The sequence below is a fragment of the Taurulus bubalis genome (genome assembly GCF_910589615.1).
Source record: "Taurulus bubalis genome assembly, chromosome: 5".
Taxonomy (NCBI): domain Eukaryota; kingdom Metazoa; phylum Chordata; class Actinopteri; order Perciformes; family Cottidae; genus Taurulus; species Taurulus bubalis.
In genome coordinates, this window is record NC_136593.1 from 21456047 (window position 1) to 21482626 (window position 26580).

Sequence of the window (26580 nt, forward strand, 5' to 3'; positions counted from 1 at the left end):
GTTGTTGTTGCCTCGGTTTTTAGCATCCAGCGCTTGTCACGTTGCCGCGGTTGTTATGGTTACGTAACAGCATTGGTGTGTGTGTGTGTGTGTGTGTGTGTGTGTGTGTGTGTGTGCAACATCCTTTGCAAGTTTGCAGCTCCCTCAAAGCGCCGTTGCAGATTTCCCCCAAAGCTGACACAGCAGTGACCCTCCCCCACTCCCCCAAGCAGGTCTTGTAGTTTGTTTATGTCACGTGGCCAACAGCCGGAGCGGGACCAAAAATCATTTGTCGTCTGTGCTGAGGCCCAAGCGCTCGCTCAATGCTTTCGCGTCAGATTCTCATGGCGCTCATTTGCTGTGCCATAAAAAGCACACAGAGCTCCGAGGACGCAGACTCAACCTGGGTACGCGTTTCCCCTGAACTCACCTGGCATGAGACGGCAGACTGACGAGACAACAATGTGCAATGAGTTTCATTGGAAGCGAGTGACAAGCAGCCGCCTTGTTCAGCACACACAGGTTACATCACTTGCTCTGTAGGAGATGATGCAGAACAGCAAGTGCAGCCAACACTGTTTTGCCCAAAAGGTGAAACTTGGGCTGCATTCAAATGTTGGCGTGTTCGCAAAAAAACAGATATTTCATTTCTCTCACCAGAGGGACGGCAGGAGACACTTTAAACAGAACTTGGCAGAGCAACTCCAACTTTGTCCAACTTCCTCATTCTGCTGGCAGTGAGGACCAGTGTGTGCGTTTTTTTTCTTTCTGGGAATGAAGCCCAAACTGGTGTAATCCACATTGATTGATCAGGCAATATGAAATAATAACCGTACAATACATTCCCAAGTAATGGGGTTGGCTTTCGGAGAACTCGCATTTGTAATCAATGTCTTGCATGCAAAGTATCATCTTGAACCACGCTTTGAACTGAAGTAAAAAGCTGCTCTAATCAATATATTTATTTCTGCTTGTAATGCGAAGCTCGGAGTGACGCGCACACACATAGACCCAACTCAGCAGTCCCCCGGAGCTCAGCGGAGGATTTTTCCACACAACTTGAAAGCAAAGCGTCTGCTTTGTTTTCGACCACAACAATCGGCTCTTTTTGGTTAAAAACCTCAGTACGCTATCTGCCAATTAGTCGGCAGACAAAGTTAGCGACTAGATAGTGGACTGTTTGAGCAGTGCAGTAAAATTAGGCTAGGCCAGAAGAGAATACTGACATCGGTAGACGCCATTTTCCGTCCAAAGTTAAGATGTGTTCTTTAATTAATGTATATATATATATATATATATATATATATATATATATATATATATATATATATATATATATATATATATATATATATATATATATATATATATATATATATATATATATATGGTGTTGTCAGTCTGCTGTCCGCCTGCTTCCATGTGAATGCAACAGTAGCCATAGACTCGCAGGCTAATTGATGGCTAATATCCAGGAGTGATTAGACCCCCTTGTAAACCATAAGCTCATTTGGTATAGAAAAACAAAGTTTCCATCGTCCCCCAAACTTGCAGTTTTCAACTTGCACCAATGGGCTGCAACAGTGGTCCGGATGCAGTGAGAAATGATTGGTTCAGTTGCACTCACTTTCAGTTTTACATGCAAACAAAGTGGTGCAGATGGACGAGTACGACGTTATCGTGCTTCAAAGAAACGACGGCCAAGACAACAAAAAGCCACGCTCAAGGGTTGTAATTAACCGTGATTTTCCTTTTCGATTAAATACAAATATTCAAAGTGAAAAGCACGGATGATGGATTCGTTTTTATTGTCCTGATTAAATGCATATATTTTGACGGTTTAAATTGTGGCGTTGACTGTCATCCGGGCGATGCTGTGGGTATCTTTCACATTGCCCCCCCCTTTCCCAAATTGAGCTGGGCCAGTGGTACTAATCTGACATGCTGCTCTAACATGAAAGGCTTTCTCCCTCCACTGTCTTCCAACCACTTCACCCCAGCGCCACTACCACACCTCTCAGCTACTGATAGGCCTCCGTTTAGTCCTTTCATTCAGTCAGAGGAGGCAGAGTGGGGGCCTGATGGGGAGATTAGAATTTCTTTCATTTGAATCGGGGCGCCTCATGTTTTATTAATCAGGAAGCCTGCATACATGAGTCGCGTTTGTCTCATTCCGAGTTCGGAGCCGTGATCAAACAGAGAGAATGGCAAACCCGGCACCTGGCGGCTCACTCCTCCTACTTGCATGCCCAGCTCAGCATGGAGCTGTGCGGGGGAAAAAAAATCCCTTCACAGATAAACATGAGCCCTTTCACAGCAACTGCAGTTTGAGATGAGATGGTCTGAGAGGTGTGCATGGCTGGTAATAATAATAATAATAATGATGTCACTTCCATTGCATATGGTGGGCTCTATATGGAAAAGTCAGTATGTAAATCTGTAATTTTTCGTGTCTTAAAGTTCATCCGCAGCATAGAATGAGCTCAAAGAAAATGTATTCTTGTGTTCTCTACACTCATTTTTTAGTAGTAGATCACAGTGTCTGTGAAAGCACTGTGACAGAATCGGTTTCAGATTTGTAACCTGGGATATCACCTATTTATGCTGAGAAGGGTCAGATTTTCTTTCTGCCTCATATACATATATATATACATACATATATATAAACATATATGTATGTATACATATATATATATACATACATACATACATACATACATACATACATACATACATACATATATGATGTCTATGGACCTCAGTTGGACCAGTTGGACCCTCTTGAAAAGAGCAAGCACAGGAGCGACAGGAGAATTGTTGACGGGCATCCTAATCGCATGGTCGAGCAGGAGAGGTCTAAAAATGCTCCTAATTGGGATCAAGAGCGGTTGAAAGTGAAACAGTCTGTGAAATTGCCATAAGAGGGCTCTGCTTGGCAGATAGATAAATGTTGCATAAATGAGGTAAGCTGTCACACAACAAGTCCAGCACCGCAGTCAACGGACCTCCCGCGCAGAATAGGGACAAAAACGGTCCGTCCAAGGGTGTGCTAACTACAGAGCGAGAATGGACAGACACTGGCTCAGCATTTTGTAGCAAGGTTTAAGATGAGTTGGAATTAGACCTCAGTGAGATGTGCTTTTAATGAATAGTAACTTTTAAATTCAATTGTGGGGGTTGTTAAAATGTAAAAACTCCACATAGAAAACCAAACTTTGTTCAACTTCATGCTACCTCTGTGGGTATTTTTAGAGCTGATGCAACTCCTCAAGAGTTTTTTTTTTCTTTTTTTTAATCTCATGTCATCTCAATTCAAAAGTGGACCATCTAAAAGCAGTGATGAAGGATTTAGCACAGACGGCACGGGGATGATTATTGCGGAGCATTGCAGAAGTGAAAGTGACTAATCGAGGACCGTAGATTAGATAGGACTTTGCAGAGACGGTAATAGGCTGTTCCATCAGTGTGTTTTACCCTTGAGTCTTTGGTGCAGCATTGATTCTTTTTTTATTAGCTGGCCCAGACGCAGTGGTACAGTGGCTAATTCAAAAGCACCTCTCTTGTTTTGTGCCAACTCATCTGTCATGCCATTATGCACTCTGCTGAGATGTCCCCGGGTAGCACTGACTACAGAGCCCCAGGGTGCAGCACAGAGGCAGCACAAAACATGACATCACCCTCCACCAATGTGATGAAAGGACGTATGCAGATGCAGGGCAGTGGCAAGAATGTCTAAAATACTGAGGTCAACGAGCCCAGTTAAGCGCCCTGCTTCTCTGTCGCATTAAAATGCAGTACCCTCACTATCCATGCGTCTTCTTCTCTGCTTCGATCGCCAACAGCTGATTTGCTCTGAGTCATAGACTGTACATAAGAAGTGGACAGAGTCGTTGGGACGCACCTACTGGTCGGCATTTTGGCCATCGCCATCTTGTTTTTATTGCAACCAGTAAAAAGAAGTGACCATATTTGGAATGCGGAGGAGTGAAAAAGTCGCTGAGTCTCTGGTTCTGGTAACAGCAACGACTTGCAGCCCAAAATCATACCGCGCATTATGGTCTATTTGACTATTTGAAAAATAATAATACAAAATAATAATAAATAATAATAATTTACTAAATGAACATCATGCGGTATTAAAGAAGGCTTAAAACTAGAGATTGACACCATAAACTCATGTTTACAATGTTTACTGAGGGAATAAATCAAGTGGGAAGTAATCTTTTCTCATAGACTTCTATACAATCTGACTTATTTTTGCAACCAGAGTCGCGCCCTGCTGGCTGCTGCCTGGTTTGAGTGCACAAACTGTTGGTATAAGATGGTATAAGTTGGCATTCTCTCTCTCTGGCGCTCAACCGCACACTCACTATGCTCACATTATGCTGCTCTTATACCAACAGTATAATAGGTGGATTGCACTTAATAATATTAGCCATGCTTGTTTAAAGTGACAGGCATAAACATGTCTTTCTGCTGTAAAGTTAGGTATTTTAACATGATCGAGGGATTGACTCGCTTTTGGAGCCAGCCTCAAGTGGCCATTCGAAGAGCTGCAGGTTTTGGGGCTCGTTGGCTTCATTTTTATATTAAGTACCGTCACGTTAAGTTCATTTTTTTTTCAACAAAAGTTGCTGCTTGGCAAGTCCCAAAACGTCTGCAAAATGAGTTGCTGTCATCATTTTTTTATGGTTTTGCTTTGGAAGAATTTAGCCATCTGCAAATCAAGAGTAAGTTGTCTGAAATTATTGGGATGTAATTAGTATCATAGGAATAAAATGTGATTTTTGCCCTTTCAGAAAAAAAGATTAATATAGATAGCCTTTGTCTTCCATGTAGAGACTTGATTAAACGACAGCACTAACAGAAATGGGGAACTGTGCTACCCCCCCTCCCCCGCTACACACAAACAAACAAACACCCCCGCCTTCCCCTCCCCCAACAACCAAACAATCTGGGATCTCTAAACAAAAAGCCTGTACAGTAGGACTTTAAAAAAGAGAGTGGCGGTGAAGCCTTGGCCAAACAGATAAATGGCGTGTGGCTTGTGTTTACAGCTCTGCATGTAATCCACGGGCAATTTACTGTATATTATTATATATATATATATATATATATATATATATATATATATATATATTATACATATAATGTACTACTTCACTCTCCAAACAGACCTTTTAGGCCCCATTGTGCTCTGTACGTCCATGACTTGTACTTGAGCAACACCGCCTTTACGGATTTAAATGGGGGTCGCTGTGCGTGCCACATGTTTGTTGTAACTCCTCAGGGTGTAGCTGAGGCAGAGATCTACCCAGCGACTGCATGGACTCGGCATGTTTGGGAGGAGGGGGGGTAGCTACTTGACTTAAGCTGTCAGCCATTTACACATAATGTATCTTTTATGAATGTTTCATGTGCTGACCTAATTCCTTTCAGAGACGAGTAAAAAGCAATATGCTGCACACGAGAACACCAGAGCATCCAGCTGATCTTTTGGACATCCTCATCCCACACAGCAAGGGGTTAGGCAGGGCCAGGCAAATAGAAACAGAGATGTGATATTATCAGTTGGATGCCTCGGAAAAGCAAGAATAAAAGGATCTAAACCACCTCAGCTGAGTTATTTTCAGTCATTTGTTTTTCAATCTCCACTGCATCCCACGTAGATGGGGAATAGAAACAGCCTAGTGAGAGCTTTAGTACAAAAGGAGATATTTTGCTCTCCTAAGCCCAGAGTAGGAACGGAGAGCCTGATCGCTGACAGACTTAAAATGTCTCAGTCAGCAGTGTAAAAGAAAGGAAGAGGAGGAGGGGTTGGGGGCAGCAGCTGCGGAACCCGCTGGAGCCGGTTGCTCGATGTGAAGCCCTAAAAAGTACAAATGGAAGCTGCTAATAAGCATCGAGCTGCTGTTCTGATGTGCCAACCCACGGACTACATGCAATTATTAACATTATAGCAGCTTAAGGTCAGTATGGTCATTAAGGATGTCTCGGATAACCACCGAGAATGTTCTTCCGATCTGCCTTTTTTATAGAGACCACCAATCAAACTATCCAGAGCGGATATCAACTGATGATGATCGTGGGGGAAATCGGTCAGAGCACCTTTTAAGACCTGATCGGGAATGCGGCATTGAACATCCTCAAAAAACACAGAAAATATTAAATAAAAGACATTTACGGCACAAAACATGGAAATATCAGCACCTCTGAATGGACGTTGCTTCAAAAATGCGTCGCCAAAGTGAATTTTCTTCAAAGGTTACCGGTTAATGAGTGTCAGGCTATCGCAAAGCAAAGTGAAACCAGACTGTCCAAAGTGGGTTCTAAGTCCAAAGTGGGTTCTAAGTCAAAAGTGGGTTCTAAGTCCAAAGGGGCTAACTAACCACCCTACCTCGGTCCTACTGAATGTCTGAGTTCCGGAATGTCCGGGTTCTGGAATCCCCGTGTTCTAGAATCTCCGTGTTCCGGGATCCAGAATGCCTGGGTTCCGGAATTTCCGAGTTCCAGAATGTCCAGGTTCTGTGTTCTGTAAAGTTGGCATTAGTTAATGATTTTTTTATTAAGTGATCACAATTTGTGTGCATGCTCATCCACCCTCGGCTGTATTAGTGGAAGGCTTGTAAATATTGAATGAGATTCAGTGAGTATAGCCTACACCACTGTTTACATTCTTTGCTTACTGCTCGCGTGTCCCTGAGGAGAAATCCAGCCCGTTGACTTCCATCCTCTCTGATGTAGTGCAGCCCTTCCTGATGTGCGTATAAGTGACCCTCTAGAAAATCGACCTGCAACCACAACGGCTATGTTTTACACACCATGTGAATAATTAACAGTAAGTCTCCCGCGCCAACAGAGTGAACGCAACTAAATTCAAAATGTTTCAAAAAATTAAAAGCAGTATTCCTGTGTTAGTGGTTATTTGTGCCACATGGGATTGTGGTGAGTCTTATGTTATTACCTGTGGTATTTTTGTGTTATCATTTTCTGATCTGATATTCTTTTTATGTTAACTTGCTGAGATGTTTTCAGCCAATTTAGCAGAGTGGCTTTATGGATACAAATATCGATCCGTCCGTCGGTCCTCTACTTAATAACGGAATAACGTTGAATCACTTAGGAGAGAATTATTACTGGGATGTGTACCGAGTGGAAAGTTTGAGAGTAAAATAAACTTGTAAATAACTTGTATGCTTTCTGCTGGACAAACGTTGTAACATATGCTGCTGCAGCTATATTTGCAATACGCTTATAATGACCACAACAACGTTTCTGTTGGTCATACTTATTTACAAACCCCATATTTACCCTTGCAAAAGCTTCAGTTTCCAGAAGGCTTGAGGTATCGTGAGCAAGTGCCTAAAGAGGACATAAAAGCTACATGGTCAAATTGTTCTTCTTTTCCACATATCAGACATAATTTATTCATTATCTAGAACCCAGTAGATTGTCCCATACTGGAAAGAATCCATTCACATGTGCTCATATAGAACTACGCGAATGGTAACTGGAGGACGTTTATGCTCTATGGGCTGTGTGCTGCATTATTCTCCGAAACGACGGAGGGCGTACAGAGAAAGTGACGCCTAGGCGGTGAATGCAGTCGCAGTGCAAAGCGTGCCGTCAACGAGGACAATGCTCTCCAACTACTTCCACTATGTCTGCTCCCCTGTTTTGATGACCGGGTTGAGTTAAATTGGTTGGCGGGTACGGATCGGGGATCCTTTCAGAGATTCTGCAGATGCCATAGTGATATACTCAATGCTCCATACATGCCAGTTTAGTGGTGCACTGATGTTGCCATTCTTTATACAGTTCAGACAGTTTTGATTGCCAACTGATGATGTATATTTTGTCCAGAGCAATTGTTTTTAACACTAAGATTAAAAATGGAATGTTTGCAGTAGTCACCCAGTCAATTAGATCGTGTGTTCCAGACGTGGGGCTGTGCTGGTAAAAAAAACATACGCCTACCCAGGTGCATCCTGGTCCTGTACCTGCCTACTCCATTAAGTACACCAGGTGCCCCAGGTGTCCACAGCATCACCCAATTAACAAACTAAAACCTACGTAAACGACTATAAATAAACAATACTAACTGTGAAGAAAAATAACTTAGTAAATAGCTCCTACATGTAATGTAATTCAGCGGCTCCAACAACCGTATAAAAAAAGAAGCTTCAGAAATAACTCGCATTTTTTAATTAGATTTAAGCCGTCTTTTGATTCATTGCATTTGCCGTTAATCCTTTGTCTGTATTTGCGAATTGTAACCCTACTGTAGGCTACTGTAACAGTATTGTTTTGGGCAGTAAGGGTGGGGGTTGGGGGCTGATGGGGGTGTGCCAGTCTATTTGCCCTCCTCCTCCCGCCCTCAGAGGGGCGGGGTCCACATGGCACATCCACACGAGCGGCTCGCCTCAGATGCAACGCCGGTGGCTCACACTTGGTTTCCGCTCACTCGGACCGCTCCCGTCGCCCGTTAAACTAGTATTATACACCTTTTTAATTCATTTATTTTATATAAAGTACCGTCACGTTAAGTTCTTTTTTTTTCTCCGAAAGCGTCCGAGCCTCCGGTCGGTCTGAGCCCGGCGGCTGTTTCGCGGGGACACTATGATGTGAATACGGAGAGCTGGAGGATCACCGGGAAGCTGCGAGTCATATGATATGTATGTATGTATGTGTTACTTACTATAATATATAATATTACACTCATTTAGAGTCCATTTGCGGCGAAGCGTCCCACGTATTCACCCGAAACGTAGCAACGGTATGCGTAATGTGCCTGTTGGGAATTGTAGTTTTTGTTATTTTGTGACCGCAACATAGCGGCGCTGCTTTGACGTCCATCTGTGGTATCAGCCTAATATTCCCTCTCAGCGAGTTTGGAGTGAAAAATACTTTTTTTAAAGCGTCGGCATCACTGTGATAACTTGTATCACGGATACATTGTGTGCTTTCCTTAAAACGATATAAAGTGTTTTATTCCCCAAACACCCGGGAGCATCAAAGGTTGTACGAAATGTGAGTGATGAGGACGCTGTGACGTTCTCCACGCGCTCAGGGGAAAGGTGATTTATTTATTTATTTTTTTCCTGCGTTTGCAGCAAAGACACACCAACGTTCGCTCAACCTCCCCCCCAAAAAACCTGAATAAATATTTCAACATAACTTGCAAAAAACAAAAATCCAGTGGCTCCCCCTGACTTACATTATGCATGCTGTGTGTGTGTGTGTGTGTGTGTGTGTGTGTGTCTCTCTCTCTCTCTCTCTCTCTCTCTCTCTCTCTCTCTCTATCAGGCAACAGCCTTTCCCCATCCACCCAGCAACTCCCTATTCCTCATGCTGTGGTGATTCTCTGCATCCTAAGGGAGGGGGGGGCTTTCTCTGCAGCATCCGCCATGGTTACCGTGGCAACGGCAGCCTGACCCTGGGGTTGTGCTGCCGCAGCTACTATAGGCTTGACCTGGATTCAGCATCCGAGTCGGGCAAACGCGACTTGGGGTGGCTGACCTGCTTCTTCTTCCTCATTGTCGATGGTCGAGCGGCGCCAACGGGCTGCTGGTCCTGGATCAGCAATGACTGGCCTTGTGTTCCCCTCATGCATCCGTCTAATGCTGCGTTCACACCAAAAGCTTTTTCGCCTGAGTTTACTTGCTCGACTTTATGTGGTAAATTCGAGTCATTCACCTTTTTGCTTTTTCGAGGCGGAAAGGAGGCGCGGCTTTTCCGTGGCTTATCTCCAAGAAAACAGTTACCATTTCCGCCATCCACCATTGAAATAACCGTCTGTGCATTGACTTTGCACGTAATCTACACGCGTGAATAATTCACAACGCTTTTGGTGTGAATGCAGCATAAATCAGAGGTCTCTTTTGTTGCACTTCTAAACGCAGTGATGATGATGATGATGGTGGTGGTGATGGTGATTAGTGAGAAATAAACTGCAACTTCTGGAGCTCGATGTCACAGATGAAACTTTACTGGTTTCCATGAACAGCAAAGTATGAAATAAATCAGTTGTTAACTTCTCCAGTGTGAGGATTAGCTGCTTTTCTTTGTCTTTAGATCGTTGGTCTGACCCAAAAAAAAAAATCCTCACTTTCGGCTTCAGGAAGTTATTAAGGCTATTGTATTGGTTAAACATAGAATCAGGTAATTTGGGCAAACAGTTGGCAGATTAATTAATATAGAAAATAATCGTGAGTTGCGGCCCCTCCCCCATTTCTTGGGACCATGACTTGCATGATGGCCTGTGTGTAGGCTGGAAGCGCCTACGTTTGCATCCCAGCAGCTGCTCCCTGCATGGCCTCGGGGAACCAGAGAATGTTTCTCTTGATGTTTTTGGACCTTGCTTTTTCATATTCACACTACGAAGGTGTTATGCTTTTCCATGATGGCTTGGCCGCCTTCCACCAAACAAATTCCACGGCCAAATATCGCATCCCGCACCTGTGTGACATCTCGGTTGTGAATCACAGAGTGTGTGTGTGTGTGTGTGTGTGTGTGTGTGTGTGTGTGTGTGTGTGTGTGTGTGTGTGTGTGTGTGTGTGTGTGTGTGTGTGTGATTTGTTTCTGAAGGGATATTAATGAGCAGATGTTGTGGATTTAGACGCAGGAAAATGTTGGCGTTGGTGGAGCCCACGGCTCGGCTGTAGGCTCCTCGAGGTGTCAGCTTGTTGTCGGAGCCAGTCTGTGTGAGAGTGCCTATTTCTGTCCTTTCTTTAAGGAACCTCTCTCTCTCCACCTCTGTGCTTCTCTATCTGTCCATCAGTGTGATCCTTCCTCTACAGCTCAGGCCGCAGACCTGAGAGTGCTTGGAGAACCTCCAAAGTACAAGCTAAGAGGCGCAGCCACCGGTTATCAGTCTTTGTCTGTGAAAAGAAACCCAAAGCCTCTGTGCGAAAAAAAAATAATAGAGCCGACACTAAGCTGATCGACGTTGATCAATCGGTTTTAGCCAAACATTCCCGGATTCCAGCTTAACTGATTTATATTTGAGTTTTGAGACATAATAAGATGTTTGATTATGGCCGCCTTCAGCTCTGGGAAACTACCACGCATCACTATTAATTTTACTGCAATATGCAACCTCTACCTTTTTTAGATGGCGTCAAATCACGCACACTGGCCCTGTTTAACTACAACGTGCATGCGTGCCATGAAGAATAGGCCTTTTTTAAAACACTGGAATAAGTTCTTGCCAGAAAAAAAACACAGTGCAAGAAAGACACTTCCCGCCTGCTCCGCTAAGATCAGGATGCAGCCAGGAATACTGTAACAGTCAGCGAGGGCTGCAGACGTCTGCATTGACCTTTTTAGAAAAGGCAGTTGTGCAGAAGCTGAGTATTCATTCCCTGCGTGTCTCTTTTTTAAAAGCCTCCTATTGTCTGTGCGTGCTTCGGCGGGGCAGGGAAGGTCTGGTTGCCCCGAAACCATGTGAGTCACTCGCGAACAATGCAATTCTCTGTCTTCCTCCCCGTCGCTCGCTGCCCCTCAGAAATTTGTGCGGACTCAATAAGGTGTTTACAGCCAACTACTGCTCTACACATGACGACGATTGTGTTCCTTCCGTCCTCACCGTGATGCGTCGACGTCCCCCCCCACCAGGACGGAGTTGGTTGCCTGACCCATGATTCTAATTAGGGCTGCAATTTACGATTATTTTCATAACCGTTTAATCTGTCGATTATCAGATTAATCAGATAAAAAAACAAAAAAGCAGTATTTTAAAAGGAAAAAACGTGGTTTCAAGTCGTTATCTAACCAGCTCAAACACAGGGAATGAATGGCTAGCCAGCGAGCTAAAGACAACGGTTAGCCTAGCTGCTAAGTTATTGTAGCGAGCAACTCGACCATGCAGTGACATACAAGAGGATACAATGGACTGCACCATAACCTTCTGGACCTTCTGTCCACTGTTTTTTATTTTTTTGCTCCGTTCTGCTCTGCGCTCAACTCTTTTTGTAATACTCAAACATCTCCACGACTAATTGAGTGGCACAATTAGTCTCTTTTAATAATCACATTTTATCGATTCGTTGTTGCAGCCCTAATTCTAATGCGGTTTACTTTACTACTTTGCAGATGTGATGGACCAGCAGAGGGCGCTACACTCGGGTTGCTTGGTCTCGGGGGTCCGAACGCCTCCCGTCCGCCGCAACAGCAAGCTGGCCAGCCTGGGGCGCATCTTCAAGCCCTGGAAATGGCGAAAAAAAAAAAACGAGAAGCTGAAGCCCCCTGCGAGTGAGTTAGCGAGCAGGACGCGCAGTAATGCTCGTGCACGTGTCATGGGTTATTTTTTGCATCAGTTCCATTAAAATGTTTGTGTTGTTTAGCCGCGGAGAAGAAGGCAGCTGCGCGACAGAAGAGAGATGACCTCGTCAGGAGGAACCCCGGGGAGATGGAGACAGGTGCACAATAAGACACACACACACACACACGCACACGCACACACACGCACGCACGCAATGTGACTCCGGGCTGATTACAGTTAATTTGTTCGGCCACATGATGCCCAACTGCGCAGGCTTATTCCTGTCCTCTCCCGCTGTGCACTGTACGCAGAGTCGGCTCTGGCCTGCGGAGGCAACTGCGAGGATCCGGACACACCGACTCAGTCCGATGCCGAGGACAGAGACGACGAGCCCGCGGCGCCTCTGGCCAGCGCCAGCGAGGACCTGGGCAGCGATTTCGAGGCGTCAACAGGTAGAGTACGGGCGCTGTGGTGTGTGAGAGGGGACACGTTCAGAATGTACAAGTATTTATGACGCACAGCACTCCTTGAAGCTTTGTTCAATTAATAGTACCTTTACACAGAACGCACATATTACGCGACAAAAGTGACTTTTTTCTTTCCCTCCGAAACAAGGTTCATTTTCGGAGCTTTTGCTCGGTGAGCAAAGGAATCAACTGTACAGGGCAGACCAGAACCACTCTTTTCATTCTTGCCTTTCACAATAAAAGTCTGAGACGTATAAAATGATTATGCAACTATTTAGAATTTTCTTGTCATTTGTTTGTCACACCCCCGCTGATTTAAAGGCCTTGAAGATTAAAGCTGCATTAGGCAGTTCCACATACTTACAAATAAGTAGAAAAGTGGGACTTAAAGCTGCTCTAATCAATATTTATATACACTATAACAATGGATAACAGACTCTGTTCCCCTCCGCCCTATGACGTATTTGGACATCTTTCATTGTTTTGTTTTTTACGGTGCACAGCGTTATTGTTTTGTTTCATTCTCACAGCTCGCACATCTCAACAGCCAGTTTCCAGGTCAGTTTGTATCTAAAAAAAATAAACCTACTGTACACTAAATGCCCAGCACCGTTAAAGGGCCTGTTTAGTTTGTATCCCAGTCACAATTTGAAAGAAAAAAATGTTTTTAAGTGCTCCATCTCAAGATTTGTTTATTTTTGTTCTGTGCTTGTGCCATCGGAGTTTAATGAGAGGGGGGAAGAAGTTTAACTCATACAAAGTCCAGTCAATTTCCTGTCAGTGATCATATCTAGTTTTATAATTTTTACAACTTTACTGATTTTTTTTTTGTATATTTACGCTGTATGCTATGGTATGGTTTTACCTACGAAAACGCAATCAATGGTACTGCTTTAAAAACAAAACAAAAGGAAAATGATTCAAATAATAATCTTAAATCAAGCAACAAAAGTTGGTTTGTGCAAAAAAAAGACAGATATCGGAGGTGCACTAGTTACTAAGTTACTTTAATCGATACTTCATATTTTAGAAGACATATTGTTCTCGTCAGGGAATCGTCCATGCTTTTATTTCTCAGGCGATCCACTAGTAAACCCTTGGATTTCCCCTTTAAACATACAACGTTTTCAGTTTTTCTTCTTAAGTTTTGATTGTTGTAGATCAGGAAAGGATATTCTCCTTTATTTTGGCACCTGCTCGTGATTTAAGCTGATAAAATGATTGATTCAATTTAACTGGTGGTTTGGATGAAACGCCATGTGTCCTCACTGTCCACTAGGTGGAGACAGAGACCTCCCGAACAAGCCAAACCTTTGCATCACCATTGCTGATGGTCTCGTTTCAGTGCAAGATGTGACTGAGGATTCAAAGTCGCCAGGAGGTCCCGGTCAGAGTGAAGACGGAGAAGACGAGAGCGTCTCGCTGAGCGACCACGGCGACGAGCGGCCGACGGGGAAGGCGGAGGTCGCTGAAGGGAAGCAGGAGGCGGTGGCGGCAGCCGTGGTAGTGCCGGTGGTGGCGGTGGCGGCCCTGCCCGGACGGGCCGGCGCTTCTCCTTCGCCCAAACTGCCGGTCAAACTGCCGGTCAAACTGCCGGTCAATCTACCGGTCAATCTGCCGGTCAAACTGCTCCCCAGACTCGGAAGCCTAGACTGTGAGTTTCCCGCAAGGACTGCGACGCAAAAGCCACGCTGGTTTGGCAGCAGTGCTCTCACGCTGATGGCTTTCCTTCCCAGGTGCTCGGTCGGTGCCAGTTAAGAAGTCCCCAGCCACTTTACCCAGGAACTTCACTCTTCCCAAAGACACCCACGGCTCCCTGTTGAGAGGCAGGATGCTCACACCCACCGGGTCCCCCCACCTCGGGACGCTGCGCTCGCAGCTGCCCCCCAGCTGCATCATTGAGGAACTGCACCGCGCCCTGGCCACCAAACACAGACAGGACAGGTCGGACTCGCTCACACACGCACTGGAAATATTGAGTTGCCTTTTGTTCGTATAGTTTCTATTCCGTAGGTGTGAGATCTACAATATATGATACTTTTTTAATCATAAAAATAAATCAATAAATGATATATTTCCCCTGTGAGAATGTAAATGCCCTGTTTGAAGAAAACTATTACACAACCTGTAGTCTTCACCTCCTGGCCAATCACCGTTGACATAAGTCTGTGCTATGATGAAGTTTTAACTGACTTGTCTCGTGTGATGTTGTGAGCTCAGTTTCCAGACGAAGGAGTCGCGCTCCTCTCTGAAGCGCCGGATGGACGGCCGTCTGTCTCGCACGTCCAGCACGGAGAGGGAGCCCGGCGGGGAGTCGGAGAGCAAGAAGGAGTCCGACGAGAACAAGGAGAACTGGCGCCTGGACGAGTACCTGAACGACCAGGACAGCTGGAACGACTCCGTCATCTCCGGTGGGTCAGCTGGGCAGCAGGCGGTAACGCGCTCTGCCGCCGTCTGCCGCCGTCTGCCGCTTTCGATGTGCGTCGGGTAGCGCTGGAACTAAATGTTGTAAAAAATATCAGTGGAGATTACGCCGTCTCGCTTACCCGGTGTTGCGCCTTGCTACCCGGTGTTGCGTTTCAGTGGGCCTTCAACATCTGCTCCCGTGGCTTAATTCACGAGCCATCCATGTGGGTCAGTGGTGCACAGCCGCCTGCGGTTTAACTTGTCTGTGACCCTTGGAGGGAATGAAAATATGGGCATGGCAGAGAAGTGGAGTTATGATGGAGGCGTCAGAAGTGCATACCACTGAGGAGCGCGATGCAAAAATCTGATGGATGCAGGGACAGGAATGCAAATGTGTGACGAAAAAATTATATTATATATATATATATATATATATATATCACAAAATTAATGAATGTATTATGAATTGACAGGATTTAAGATCAGATACAAAAAGTATACTCCTTATGTATCAGTTACCGTTATGTATAACGGTATTAATTCATAATCGAAGTGATACAGAAATGTGTGTGTATGTATATGTATGTGTATATATATATATATATATATATAATTTATTAATTAGTATGTGTGTAATATTGACAACTTTGTATCACACCGATAACACGATGTGCAAACTCTTCTTGAAACAAGTATGCATGTATTTCATTAAAAGGTGTTAAGTCTTATGAGAAAAAGCACACCATGTGGCGACTGGCATCAGCTCAGCGGGGGTTTAGCCGGAGAACCACTGCGGCGCCACTGACCTTAATCTCGTGCTCCACCGCGACAGGAACCCTCCCGCGCAGGATGCGAAAGGAGCTGCTGACCGTGAAGCTTCGGAACCGGCCCAGCAAGCAGGAGCTGGAGGACCGCAACATCTTCCCCATGCGCAGCGACCAGGAGCGGCAGGAAATCCGGCAGCAGATAGAGACGAAGCTGGCCAAGTGAGTCGCTCTGTGTGGACCCAGATCGGCCATCAGCTCCCACCCCTTCACCCTCCCAACCTCCTCCACCAATGTATGTCCCTTTCATCACTCGGCATCCCTGTTGTCTCCACTTTTCACATTTCACCATCCATTATCTAGCAAACAAACAGTCATTCCTTAAACGCATCACAAAGGATTTCACTGTCGACGCTCGCTGCAGAGCTGAAAGAAGTTTTGGAATATTAATTTACTGAAGTATGTTTTGATGTGCAGAAATGCCTGAGGAGTGTAAACCCAGCTAAACTCAGTTTACTGACCATTTTATTCAGAGTTTAGCAGCAAACACAGATACAAGGTTTAACTTATTTCTTTTCTATACTCGGCGCACAATGGTCCCAAAAACAATTCTCTCACTTTGGTTGGTCCTTACCTCGTCTCATACTTCTTTTTGCAACCAGAGGAGGCGACCCCTGCTGGTTAGTAGAGGGAAAGACACTTTTAAGACTCGTCCGCATCAGCTTCACACTGCAGAAGCAGAGGTTGCCGCCTGGTATTAGCACACCTAATTACAGTATAGTACAGTACAGTAAGGCATCACAATGATGGTAAGTAACATGAGAATAAGAAATGGGGAACAAATCAAAGCATTGTGTCCATTATATCAGCCTCTGTCTCTCACAATCATCGTGCCATCTTTTAGATCATTAATGACCTCTTCAATTGCGATGCATGTTATCTAAAATGCAATCCCGACAACTACAGCCAAGAGTAATACGTAGTAAATTGCAGAAAATGTTACCTTGAATCCGTTGTAATAGACACAACAAAGGTTCCTCTCTGCAGCTTTTTTCTGGGTCAAGTGGTCTTGTTTTTGGAGTGTGGAACAGGATTTTCTGAAAGGCAGAGCGGGAATGCAACAGAACATAGTCGTATTTGTTGTGTTACGTAAAAGGCCATTGGCTGGTATTATGGTGACTTAAATAGGATTAACGGTCAAATCAGGTTTGTTTTTAGGGAATAATACAGTAGCAGGGTGTGCTGGTGGGCCAAAGCAATGCTTGACTCACTTTTGGTCCCAGTACTTTTCTCTATTTAATTTTCCACCGCGGATAGTACCTCCTCGCAACCTCAACCAAAGTGTTATTAAAGAAAGTACCAGGTGACGGGTACTATTGACAACTTTTTAACCCCCAAAAAGAGCAAGCTGAGTTAGTAGAGCCTTTGCATAATCTTGCAGTGGAAATGTGGATGTAGTGACTACAGTAGAACAGCAGCTCTTTTCAATCAATCACTCAATCAATCAATCAATTTATAAAGCACCTTTCATACAGGTTCATGCAGTTCAAAGAGCTTCACAGCTGACTGTCGAGCCAAAAGATGAGACGGTACAAGTGTGGGCCATGAAAAACAACAGAAAAGACGAAAGCGATTCCGCAATTTAAGAGACAATAAGAGTAACTGTAGTAAAACGGCATTAAATAGAAACTAGATTAATACAATATCATTAAATGATAGAACTTAAATAAAACAAAATGAGGGAGAAATACAATAACAATAAAATGCAATAAACATTTTCAACTTAAATATAATTAAATTAGTAAATAAAATTGTATTAATAATACAATTATAAGAAGCCTATATTGTTCTGAACAGGCAAGTTTTTACGTGAACATTCAAAGACTTCCAGCAGCGCTCAGATCCTTTTGACAGATTGTTCCAGCTACTCTGATCAAAACAGCTAAAAGCCGATTGGCTAAATGTTTTAGTCCTGCACTTTGGAACATCGAACAGACTCAAGCCAGAGGACCTCAGAGGTTCATATACCGTAACCACGTGAGACATTTGTGCCAAGACCATGAGTGCTTTAAAAACAAGTAAAAGATTACAAAAATCAATACGGAGGCTGACATCTTGTCATGGAATTGACTATTTGGACCCACGGAGTGTGCTTTTGTAGCTGTCTGCACTTTCTCCTCTGTAGACGATAAACACATTTAGTAGTTTTTCAACCCTTTTGTTGAACTAGGCAGCTGTGATCGTAGCCTGTTAACACTTCACTGTGTGCCGAACGCTGCTGAGTGCTTTGATCTGAGGTTGACTCTCAAAGTAGCTGGTAGGCCTTTTGAATTCAGCTTGTTGGAAAATATTGTGGACTAATTTACAACATGGGAACATACAACTGCATCGGAAATAGTGAGCCACAAATCCAACCCTTTTTGACATATGCATTTATATACAGTGGCTTGCAAAAGTATTCATACCCCTTGAACGTTTCCACATAAATATATTTTATTGGAATTTTATGTGAAAGACCAACACAAAGTGTCCCACAATTGTGAAGTACAAAGAAAAAAATTTCACAAATAAAAAAACTGAAAAGTGCAGTGTGCTAAATTATTCATCCCCCTTTTCTCTGAGTGCAACCAATTGCCTTCAGAAGTTGCCTGATGACTGCTGAATGATTGAATGTTGACCGAATGACTAAATATAGTCCACCTGTGTGTAATCTAATCTCAGTACAAATACAGCTGTTCTGTGACGGCCTCAGAGGTTTGTTAAGAGAATATTGGGGAGCAAACAGGACCATGAAGTCCAAGGAACACACCAGACAGGGCAGAGATAACGTTGTGGAGAAGTTTAAAGCAGGGTTAGGCTATAAAAAGATTTCCCAAGCTTTGAACATGTCACGGAGCACTGTTCAATCCATTATCCGGAAATGGAAAGAGTATGGCACAACTGCAAACCTACCAAGACACGGCCGTCCACCTAAACTTACAGGCCGAACAAGGAGAGCACTGACAAGAGATGCAGCCAAGAGGCCCATGGTGACTCTGGACAAGCTGCAGAGATCCACAGCTCAGGTGGGGGAATCTGTCCACAGGACAACTATTGGGCGTGCACTCCACAAATCTGGCCTTTATGGAAGAGTGGCAAGAAGAAAGCCATTGTTAAAAGAAAACCATAAGAAGTCCCGTTTGCAGTTTGCCAGAAACCATGTGGGGGACACAGCAAACATGTGGAAGAAGGTGCTCTGGTCAGATGAGACCAAAATTTAACTTTTTGGTCTAAATGCAAAACGTTATGTGTGGCGGAAACCTAACACTACACATGACCCTGAACACACCATCCCTACTGTCAACCATGGTGGTGGTAGCATGATGCTCTGGGGGAGCAGGGACAGGGAAGTTGGTCAGAGTTGATGGGACGATGGATGGAGCCAAATACAGGGTAATCTTGGAAGAAAACCTGTTGGAGTCTGCAAAAGACTTGAGACTGGGGAGGAGATTCACCTTCCAGCAGGACAATGACCCTAAACATAAAGCCAGGGCTACAATGGAATGGTTTAAAACAAAACATATTCATGTGTTAGAATGGCCCAGTCAAAGTCCAGACCTAAATCCCATCGAGAATCTGTGGCAAGATCTGAAAACCGCCATTCACAAACGCTCTCCATCTAATCTGACTGACCTTGAGCTGTTTTGCAAAGAAAAATGGGCAAAAATCTCAGTCTCTAGATGTGCAAAGCTGGTAGAGACATACCCCAAAAGACTTGCAGCTGTAATTGCAGCAAAAGGCGGTTCCACAAAGTATTGACTCAGGGGGGCTGAATCATTTTGCACAATGCACTTTTCAGTTTTTTATTTGTGAAAATAATTTTAAAACATGTATAATTTTCTTTGTACTTCACAATTGTGTGACACTTTGTGTTGGTCTTTCACATAAAATTCCAATAAAATATATTTATGTTTGTGGCGTGTAATGTGACAAAATGTGGAAACGTTCAAGGGAATACTTTTGCAAGCCACTGTATCCATAAACTAATTAAGGCTGCTAAATAAGATACAGGTGTGGGTGGAGCTAAAAAATTTTACGTCAAATTACAGCATGTTTTGACACTTCTTGGGATGTATGTTGTACACAGGATTGCTACTATTTTACTGTTGACACCGTTGCAAAAATAAGTCTGATTCTATAGACGTCTGAGAAATAGTTCATAGACGTCGCAAATTCCACATTGACAGCCACGTACTTTGTTATGGGAGGTTCTGTAGTTACCATTCACACCAATTCAACGCTGTCATCACTTCCAATGATTGTAATATTCAAATTATTGATGCAGGTGGTTTAAGCTGCTCTGATTATTTGTCAAATCACTATATGTGATGTCAAGGGGACGAAGACACGGCAAATTAGTGTAATTCGCCAGTTAGCAATCGCTCAGGAGCGTTTTTGTTTTTTTGCGTGAATCGGCCAGTTGGCAACCTCTGGTTCTACCGAGTGAAAGTGTCTTAAAACTTGCATTCTCTCTACTGACCATCAGGGGGCGACTCCAATTGCAAAAAGAAGTCTGATTGTACAGACGTTTATGAGAAAATTAGTCTAGTTCTCTCTTGATTTTTTCCCTCAATAAACATGAGTTTATGGTCTTAATCTCTAGTTTCAAGTCTTCTTCAATACAGCATAATGTTTATTTAGTTAATTATGGTCCATTTTAGGGTAAAATGGACCATAAAGCAGGTTAGGCTTTAGGGCGGGGCTTATTGTCGCTGCCAGAGCCGTATACAGTGTCTTTACGTCACTCCATCAGCATTCCAGATAAGGCAACTTCTGTTCATTGGTTGCGATGGCAAACTCGAAGGCGCACAGACAGACTTAGTGGTGAATGTGGAGCAATTAGCTGTGAAAGCCGACTGTTTCTCTCAGTAGTTGGTAGAGACCAAAACAGAGCAATAAGGAGAGTACATATTGGACTTAGGTTGGCCATATGACCTGACACTAAAAGTCCAAAATGAATGAAATGTTTGCTCTGTGTCTGCTGGCTGTGTAGCCAATGTATGCAAATGTGAATAATAACAGCTTGCTGCACCGCCCAAAGTGGCCACACCTGATGGAGGAACATCAGGTGCCTTCATGTTAGCTTCAGGTTGTTGTCTTCCCTTGAGTTGGAGAGGAAACTATGAAATGCTCAGATAAGAGATGTATAAAAAGGGCGGGTAATAACCTCTCTTGTGTCTTTCTTGTTTTAGTTTTTTTTTTTTTTTTTTTCCAGCACGAGTGTGTTTATGTACTGTTCATTTACGGTGCTGCATGCTTCCATTGACGAGGAATAAGAGACCTTGTAGTGGATACCCATGTGATTTTATTTTTTCCCTGCCAGAGTTTGTGCTGGAGAGGTGTCAGTCGTCGCTGAGAAATCAAAGTAATTTAATTATATCACAAGTGATGGTCAGTTTGTCTTTCTCCAGCCATGGAGCAGCTCCAGAAAGTGACATAACATTGCAGATGGTTTCCTTTCAGCGGCTCGCTCATGCTCGCATGTATTTATTCTACTTTCGAGCTAAATTAAGATTGTGTGTAGAGAGTTGTTTGAGTAGAAGGTACAGTGCAAGTAACTCAAAACTGTACTTAAGCACAGTACTGCAGTACAGGTCAGTGTTTCCCCTACCGTTATATTAGGGGGGCGGGGGCCCCTTGTAATTTTCTCGATAGCGCCAGATCACAAGTCGTCATTTAATGTTCTCTTTCCTAGAGAACAGGTCTACACCTTGTTCTCTTATTAAACAAACTAAGCGGCCGTATTTTATTGATCTTATCCACACGACAGCTTGTCAGCTCTCTGTATCGCGCACGGCAGAGTCCCGCCCCGATGCGCACAGACACCTGTGTGAGGAGCACCGGCGCATCTCTATGAACCCGGAGCAGCTCTCTGAACCCGGAGCAGTTCTCCTGCTCCAGGTGAAACGAGACAAAGTGCTCGTGTCTTCTACCCAACAATGAGCTGCTGGCTTCACATATTACAAAAGTACAAAGTACACGGAGATAAAGCAAAGTCATTAATAAATGGTTACGGTACGCCGTTAACAGGTTACGCTTACGTTTTTTGGCATTTTGCCAGAAGTCTCCCTGAGATCGTCTTTTCTGCTGCTGCGTCTCAAAACAGATCAATCTGATTTACTTAAAAGTGATTGCAATTTTTTTTATTCTGTTATAAAAGCACAGATGGAGTTACAAAAGGATGTTATTTAAAAAAAAAGTTTGAGAACCACCGCTTTAAGTGTTTGTGTCGGTGTCCCCCCCCTCCACCCACCTGGAGCTGTAAACCTAGGGGAAACACTGCAGGTGATGTAGTATCTTTAAGATATGAGCCTCTAAAGTTGATTTATAAACTGTTTAATGATTGCTCCGTTATGCCACAAAAAAGTTCCTTTAATGTATAAGAATGGAATTAATAATTGGCAAATTTACAATGAATTTGACTGCATCATTGAAATGCAAAATGTATGGATGTAAACGGAATATAGTTTTTGAACTACAATCTGATAAGTATGTGCTTGCTTGCAAAAGTAGCCGCCGCTTCATTGATATCAGAAATAATTATTCCATAATTGTGGAATCATTGTGCAGCATGAAGGTCATCGTCGAAGTCAATGAACTCCAGCGAGACCGGAGCCCCCCGTGTGTCCTGGGTGTGGTTTCATCACAGACCCGGTGCTATCACGGGTCAAAGTGGCTAATTAGAGGGATGAAGACTTTGAACTGCGACGGGAAAGGGAGCTTGTTTCCGATTCCTGTCCTACCACACGGAGAGCGGGGGAAACCGGGCGGCGAGTGTTTGATGCAGGGCCTAATTAATTTCCAAGCCGAGCCGTTTGCAACCTAACTGTGAGTGATGAGTAAGGCAGGGTGACATTCAGGCAGGCATAAATAAACCTTCCCGTGAGCTTTATTTTCGGAGCCTGGCATCGCGCCTCCATGTGCTCCGTTTTCCTCCGCCCTCACCCAAAGCCTTTAACAGCTGCTTGTCAATCTGGATAGCTGGAGTCGCTACACGGGCGCCCCGTGTATGTGGCGTCGTCACACAACCAAAAAGACACGCCTCGGCCCATGTGAGCTTCTCCGTGTGCACGTTGGATGAATTCCAGCGTGGGGGTCGCGGAATAACAAAAGGCATTATGCAGCATGAACTTAATTACTGGACCTGTACATACCAGAGGGGAGGCTGCAGGCACTATAGTCTGGGACAAAGCTACATCCCAAACACTACATACTGCTTATGTAAACTGATTACCCTTATATAATGAAAATGGGATGGGATCAATTATGTGTCATAAGAGGGAAGGGGGGGGCTGGTGACAGTGGAACGCGGGTTCGGGACCGTATGCACAACCCCGTGCAGTTTAGAGAGAGGTCAGAGCAGCGCGCCTGTTGTTGTGAGCTTAAAAAAAAGAACGGATGCAATAAAACGGCAGTCAAAAACTAAAAAACGGAACACAAATTGACAACTTTTAATGAGCATTGTTAATCAAAAAGAAATAAGATAGAATAGCAGTAGCCTTGGAATCTCTTCCTCTTTGAAGGAAATTATCTTCCTAGTCCCTTTTTTACCAGCAGTTGTTTTTAGATGTCAAAGCAAAACCACAGCTGTTACCAATAACATTAACGATGCGTCTGTTCTATGTGTCCCAGTCGGCCCTTTACCCAGCAGCCACTGTGACAGGTCACAGCAGCGTAAACACAGGCGGAATCAATACAACTGATTATAATACGGGTAGATCAAATCAAGCATTCTGATTGGTTGAGAGTGAGTCACGGGGTGTACTTTATTCAGCCATAAAGTACTGTACAGCCTGTTTACATTTAGAGCGTTCCATATCAGTGCGCACTTAAAATAACAGGTAGATTTAAATTGCGCGACCGTTAGTTGTCATTTCAAGCTTGACAGTTACCAAACATGTTTCATTTAAACTTTGATATTTTGGGGGAATGACTTTTGATGAGAGTGTCAGCGGTGAATAATGTATTTGTGGTCCCTGTTCCTGCTGTACAGTCAAACATTGATACGGCTCACAATCAGGAGAGCAGAGCAGATAACGCTCTGAGAGCAGACTAGTTAGCGGGAAGCGAGTGCATAAAACCGGAAACTAAGATGAGGAATGAAAAGGGTTTGATCACAAAATCGTGATAATTTCTAGTGAGAGATAATTACGTCGGTAATTTCCCGACACGAGGCAAGTTCTCTAAACATCATGGAGGAGAAAAATGATGGAGAAAAGACTGACAGAAGCAGCGAGAGCACTTCTTTACATCGGTGGCTGCGTGTCATCCTCCACCCTGCTTTCAACCGACCTGGTCAGTAAAACGCAGATTTACTGACCGGGCAGTCCGTTTTATAGGGGCAACCGCCATTCACATACGGGACGCACATACGGGACTTTAGAAATATTACTATTTACAAAGTCGCAGGTAATCGTATTATTAAAGCAATAACGTACTCAAGGCAGTACTGTGTCTACAATAATGTACAGTTCAAGGGTTTGCCGGCCCTCCGCTGCGCGTTGGGCCTAACAGCACCCTTGAACAGTACATTATTGACAATACAGTACTGCCTCTCGTACCTTATTGTTTAATTACAGGCCCGTTCTATTCAGTTTGTCAAAGTCAATCCAGTGAGCCAGCATGCACAATATCAGGGGAACCCTGGACCCAGACTAAATGGGACCGAGCCACAATGAATCTTATTAATCACGCTTGTGTTTAAGCAGCAATAGCACATGTCAAAAAGGGCTCCTGTGAAAAGAGGCCTCGGGCTACATCCACACTAAAGCAATTTTGGGGTTTTAAAAATGATCTCCGTCCAAGGCGACCTTTGGAAACGCACATCACATGACCATTCACATACACTGTGCATGCGCGTGACGGTGTAAATAGGAAGCTGTTGTGGAGAATTGAACTGCGCAACAGCTGCCAGTACAGACAACAAAGCAAGTAACGCTTTAAATCCGTCGTCCATGTTGAAACGAATCACTGGTAAACCAGGCTGTGTTCTTTCCAGAAAAGGGTCATCAGGGAAGGAGACGTCGGGACCGTTAAGACCTCAATCAAGCAGCGAACGTGGTCATCATTTTTCAAACTTCTCCATTTATGCCCGTCCACACCGGGACATAACCACCAGAGTTTTTGAACGTCTTCGTCCGCAGTGGAAACGTAGTAAAAGATATGTGTTGTTTTTTTTTAAATTGGAAACGTAGTAGTAGTGTGGACGTGGCCTAAAAGCAGCATCGACCGAATTAGTCACGCTGAATGAAACAGAACCTGTGGAGGTGGCCGGACCGCCGTGTCCTCTTCTGAAGCAGTGTTTGAGCGCTGCGACGGGCCTCGGGCAAGCGCAGCTGTTTGTGCGACATCAGGGACAGAGAACAGTCGGTCTTTCTCACCTTGACTCCTGTGCAGCCATCGTGCCAGGCAACATGATGCCGAGGCATTTATAGGAATTACCTCTTTTGCAGAGTCGACATCGAAGGGGAAATTAATGATATTATGAGGCAGAAACTCTTGGCTTTTACTTTCTATTTGTTGCTGACGCAGCTGACGACGGCACAGAACAGAAAAGGGGCGTCGGTTGAAACTGGTCTGCATTTGTCTGTTGCAGGCCAGATTTTGGTTGTGACTCAAAAACCTTTATCGAAAGAAAAGTTTGGTCTCACCTTATTCAGCATCTGTAGATTTATTCCATACCTAATATGTTGTATTCAGACGCCATCCGTTGTGTTGAAGTCTATGAGAAAATGACCCTGCTTCTCACTTACCTCAGTGAACATGAGTTCATAATCTCAATCTCTAGTTTCAACTCTTCTTCAATATAAAAATGTCAGCATTCGGTTGTGCTAAGCTCCGCCCTCTCGTGTCACTTCTGGTTCCAAAAAAACAAAACAAGACGGTGCCGGACAAAAATGCCAAACTTGGGGCTTCAAAACTGTAGTCCACAAACAAACCAAAGAGTATTGTCTGGTGACCATGTACTCTTCTCATCCACACATGAAACATTTGCTACATGCACTGAGCTTCCTACTCTCTTTTGTCTTGTCATCTAAAACATTTAGATTTAGGAGTTTGCCTATTTTAAGTACCGTTGTCATGATTTGCAGAAGCTCTTCCACAGAGGCTCACTTATTGAGCACATTTCCGCTTTGCTGCACTGCAGTGACGTTCTTGGGATGATGTAGAGTATCCACACTGTCTTCCTAAATTACATTCAACACAATGAGACAGGGATTTTGACCTTGTGACATAATCCTGTTAATCATCACATCCAAATTCCACATTTACATAACTTTTATTTTCCAGTTTTTTAATAAAGAATAAACAATGTTACAAAATTGTGTGTCAAAGGGCATCAAAAGACCCCAAACTGAACAAAGGTCTGTGTTCATACAGCCTTACATGTGACCATCATTGCTGTGCTCTGTTTGTTTGTGCTCTGATGCAACACGTCCACGGGTCTGCGTGGCATGTTGCATTGATTTGCATTGATTGGCGTTACTTAATCGCGACACTCTGCAGCAGCAGAATGCAGAGCAGCGGGCCGGCTTTGGATAGCAGAAGGGAACCCTCTGTTTCTAAATATAGCTTGCATTGGCAAAATGCTGCTGCAGCAGCAGCCATAATCAATGGGCTGTGTACGTCACAGGCCAGATTGCCTTTTTTCCTCCGCCCCGGT

The 26580-nt window shown here is 44.0% G+C and overlaps 1 protein-coding gene across 1 annotated transcript in view; it reads left to right on the forward strand.

Moving 5' to 3' along the window:
- phactr3b (phosphatase and actin regulator 3b) overlaps positions 1 to 26580 on the forward strand; it is a gene marked incomplete at its 5' end in the record, with an annotated part of 41143 nt that overhangs the window by 1513 nt on the left and 13050 nt on the right. Inside the window, 7 exons of the mRNA XM_079217796.1 lie at positions 12073 to 12231; positions 12324 to 12398; positions 12553 to 12693; positions 14054 to 14362; positions 14445 to 14652; positions 14929 to 15119; positions 15947 to 16100. Of these exons, the coding sequence (XP_079073922.1) occupies positions 12073 to 12231; positions 12324 to 12398; positions 12553 to 12693; positions 14054 to 14362; positions 14445 to 14652; positions 14929 to 15119; positions 15947 to 16100 (1237 nt within the window). The remainder of the gene's footprint in view (positions 1 to 12072; positions 12232 to 12323; positions 12399 to 12552; positions 12694 to 14053; positions 14363 to 14444; positions 14653 to 14928; positions 15120 to 15946; positions 16101 to 26580) is intronic.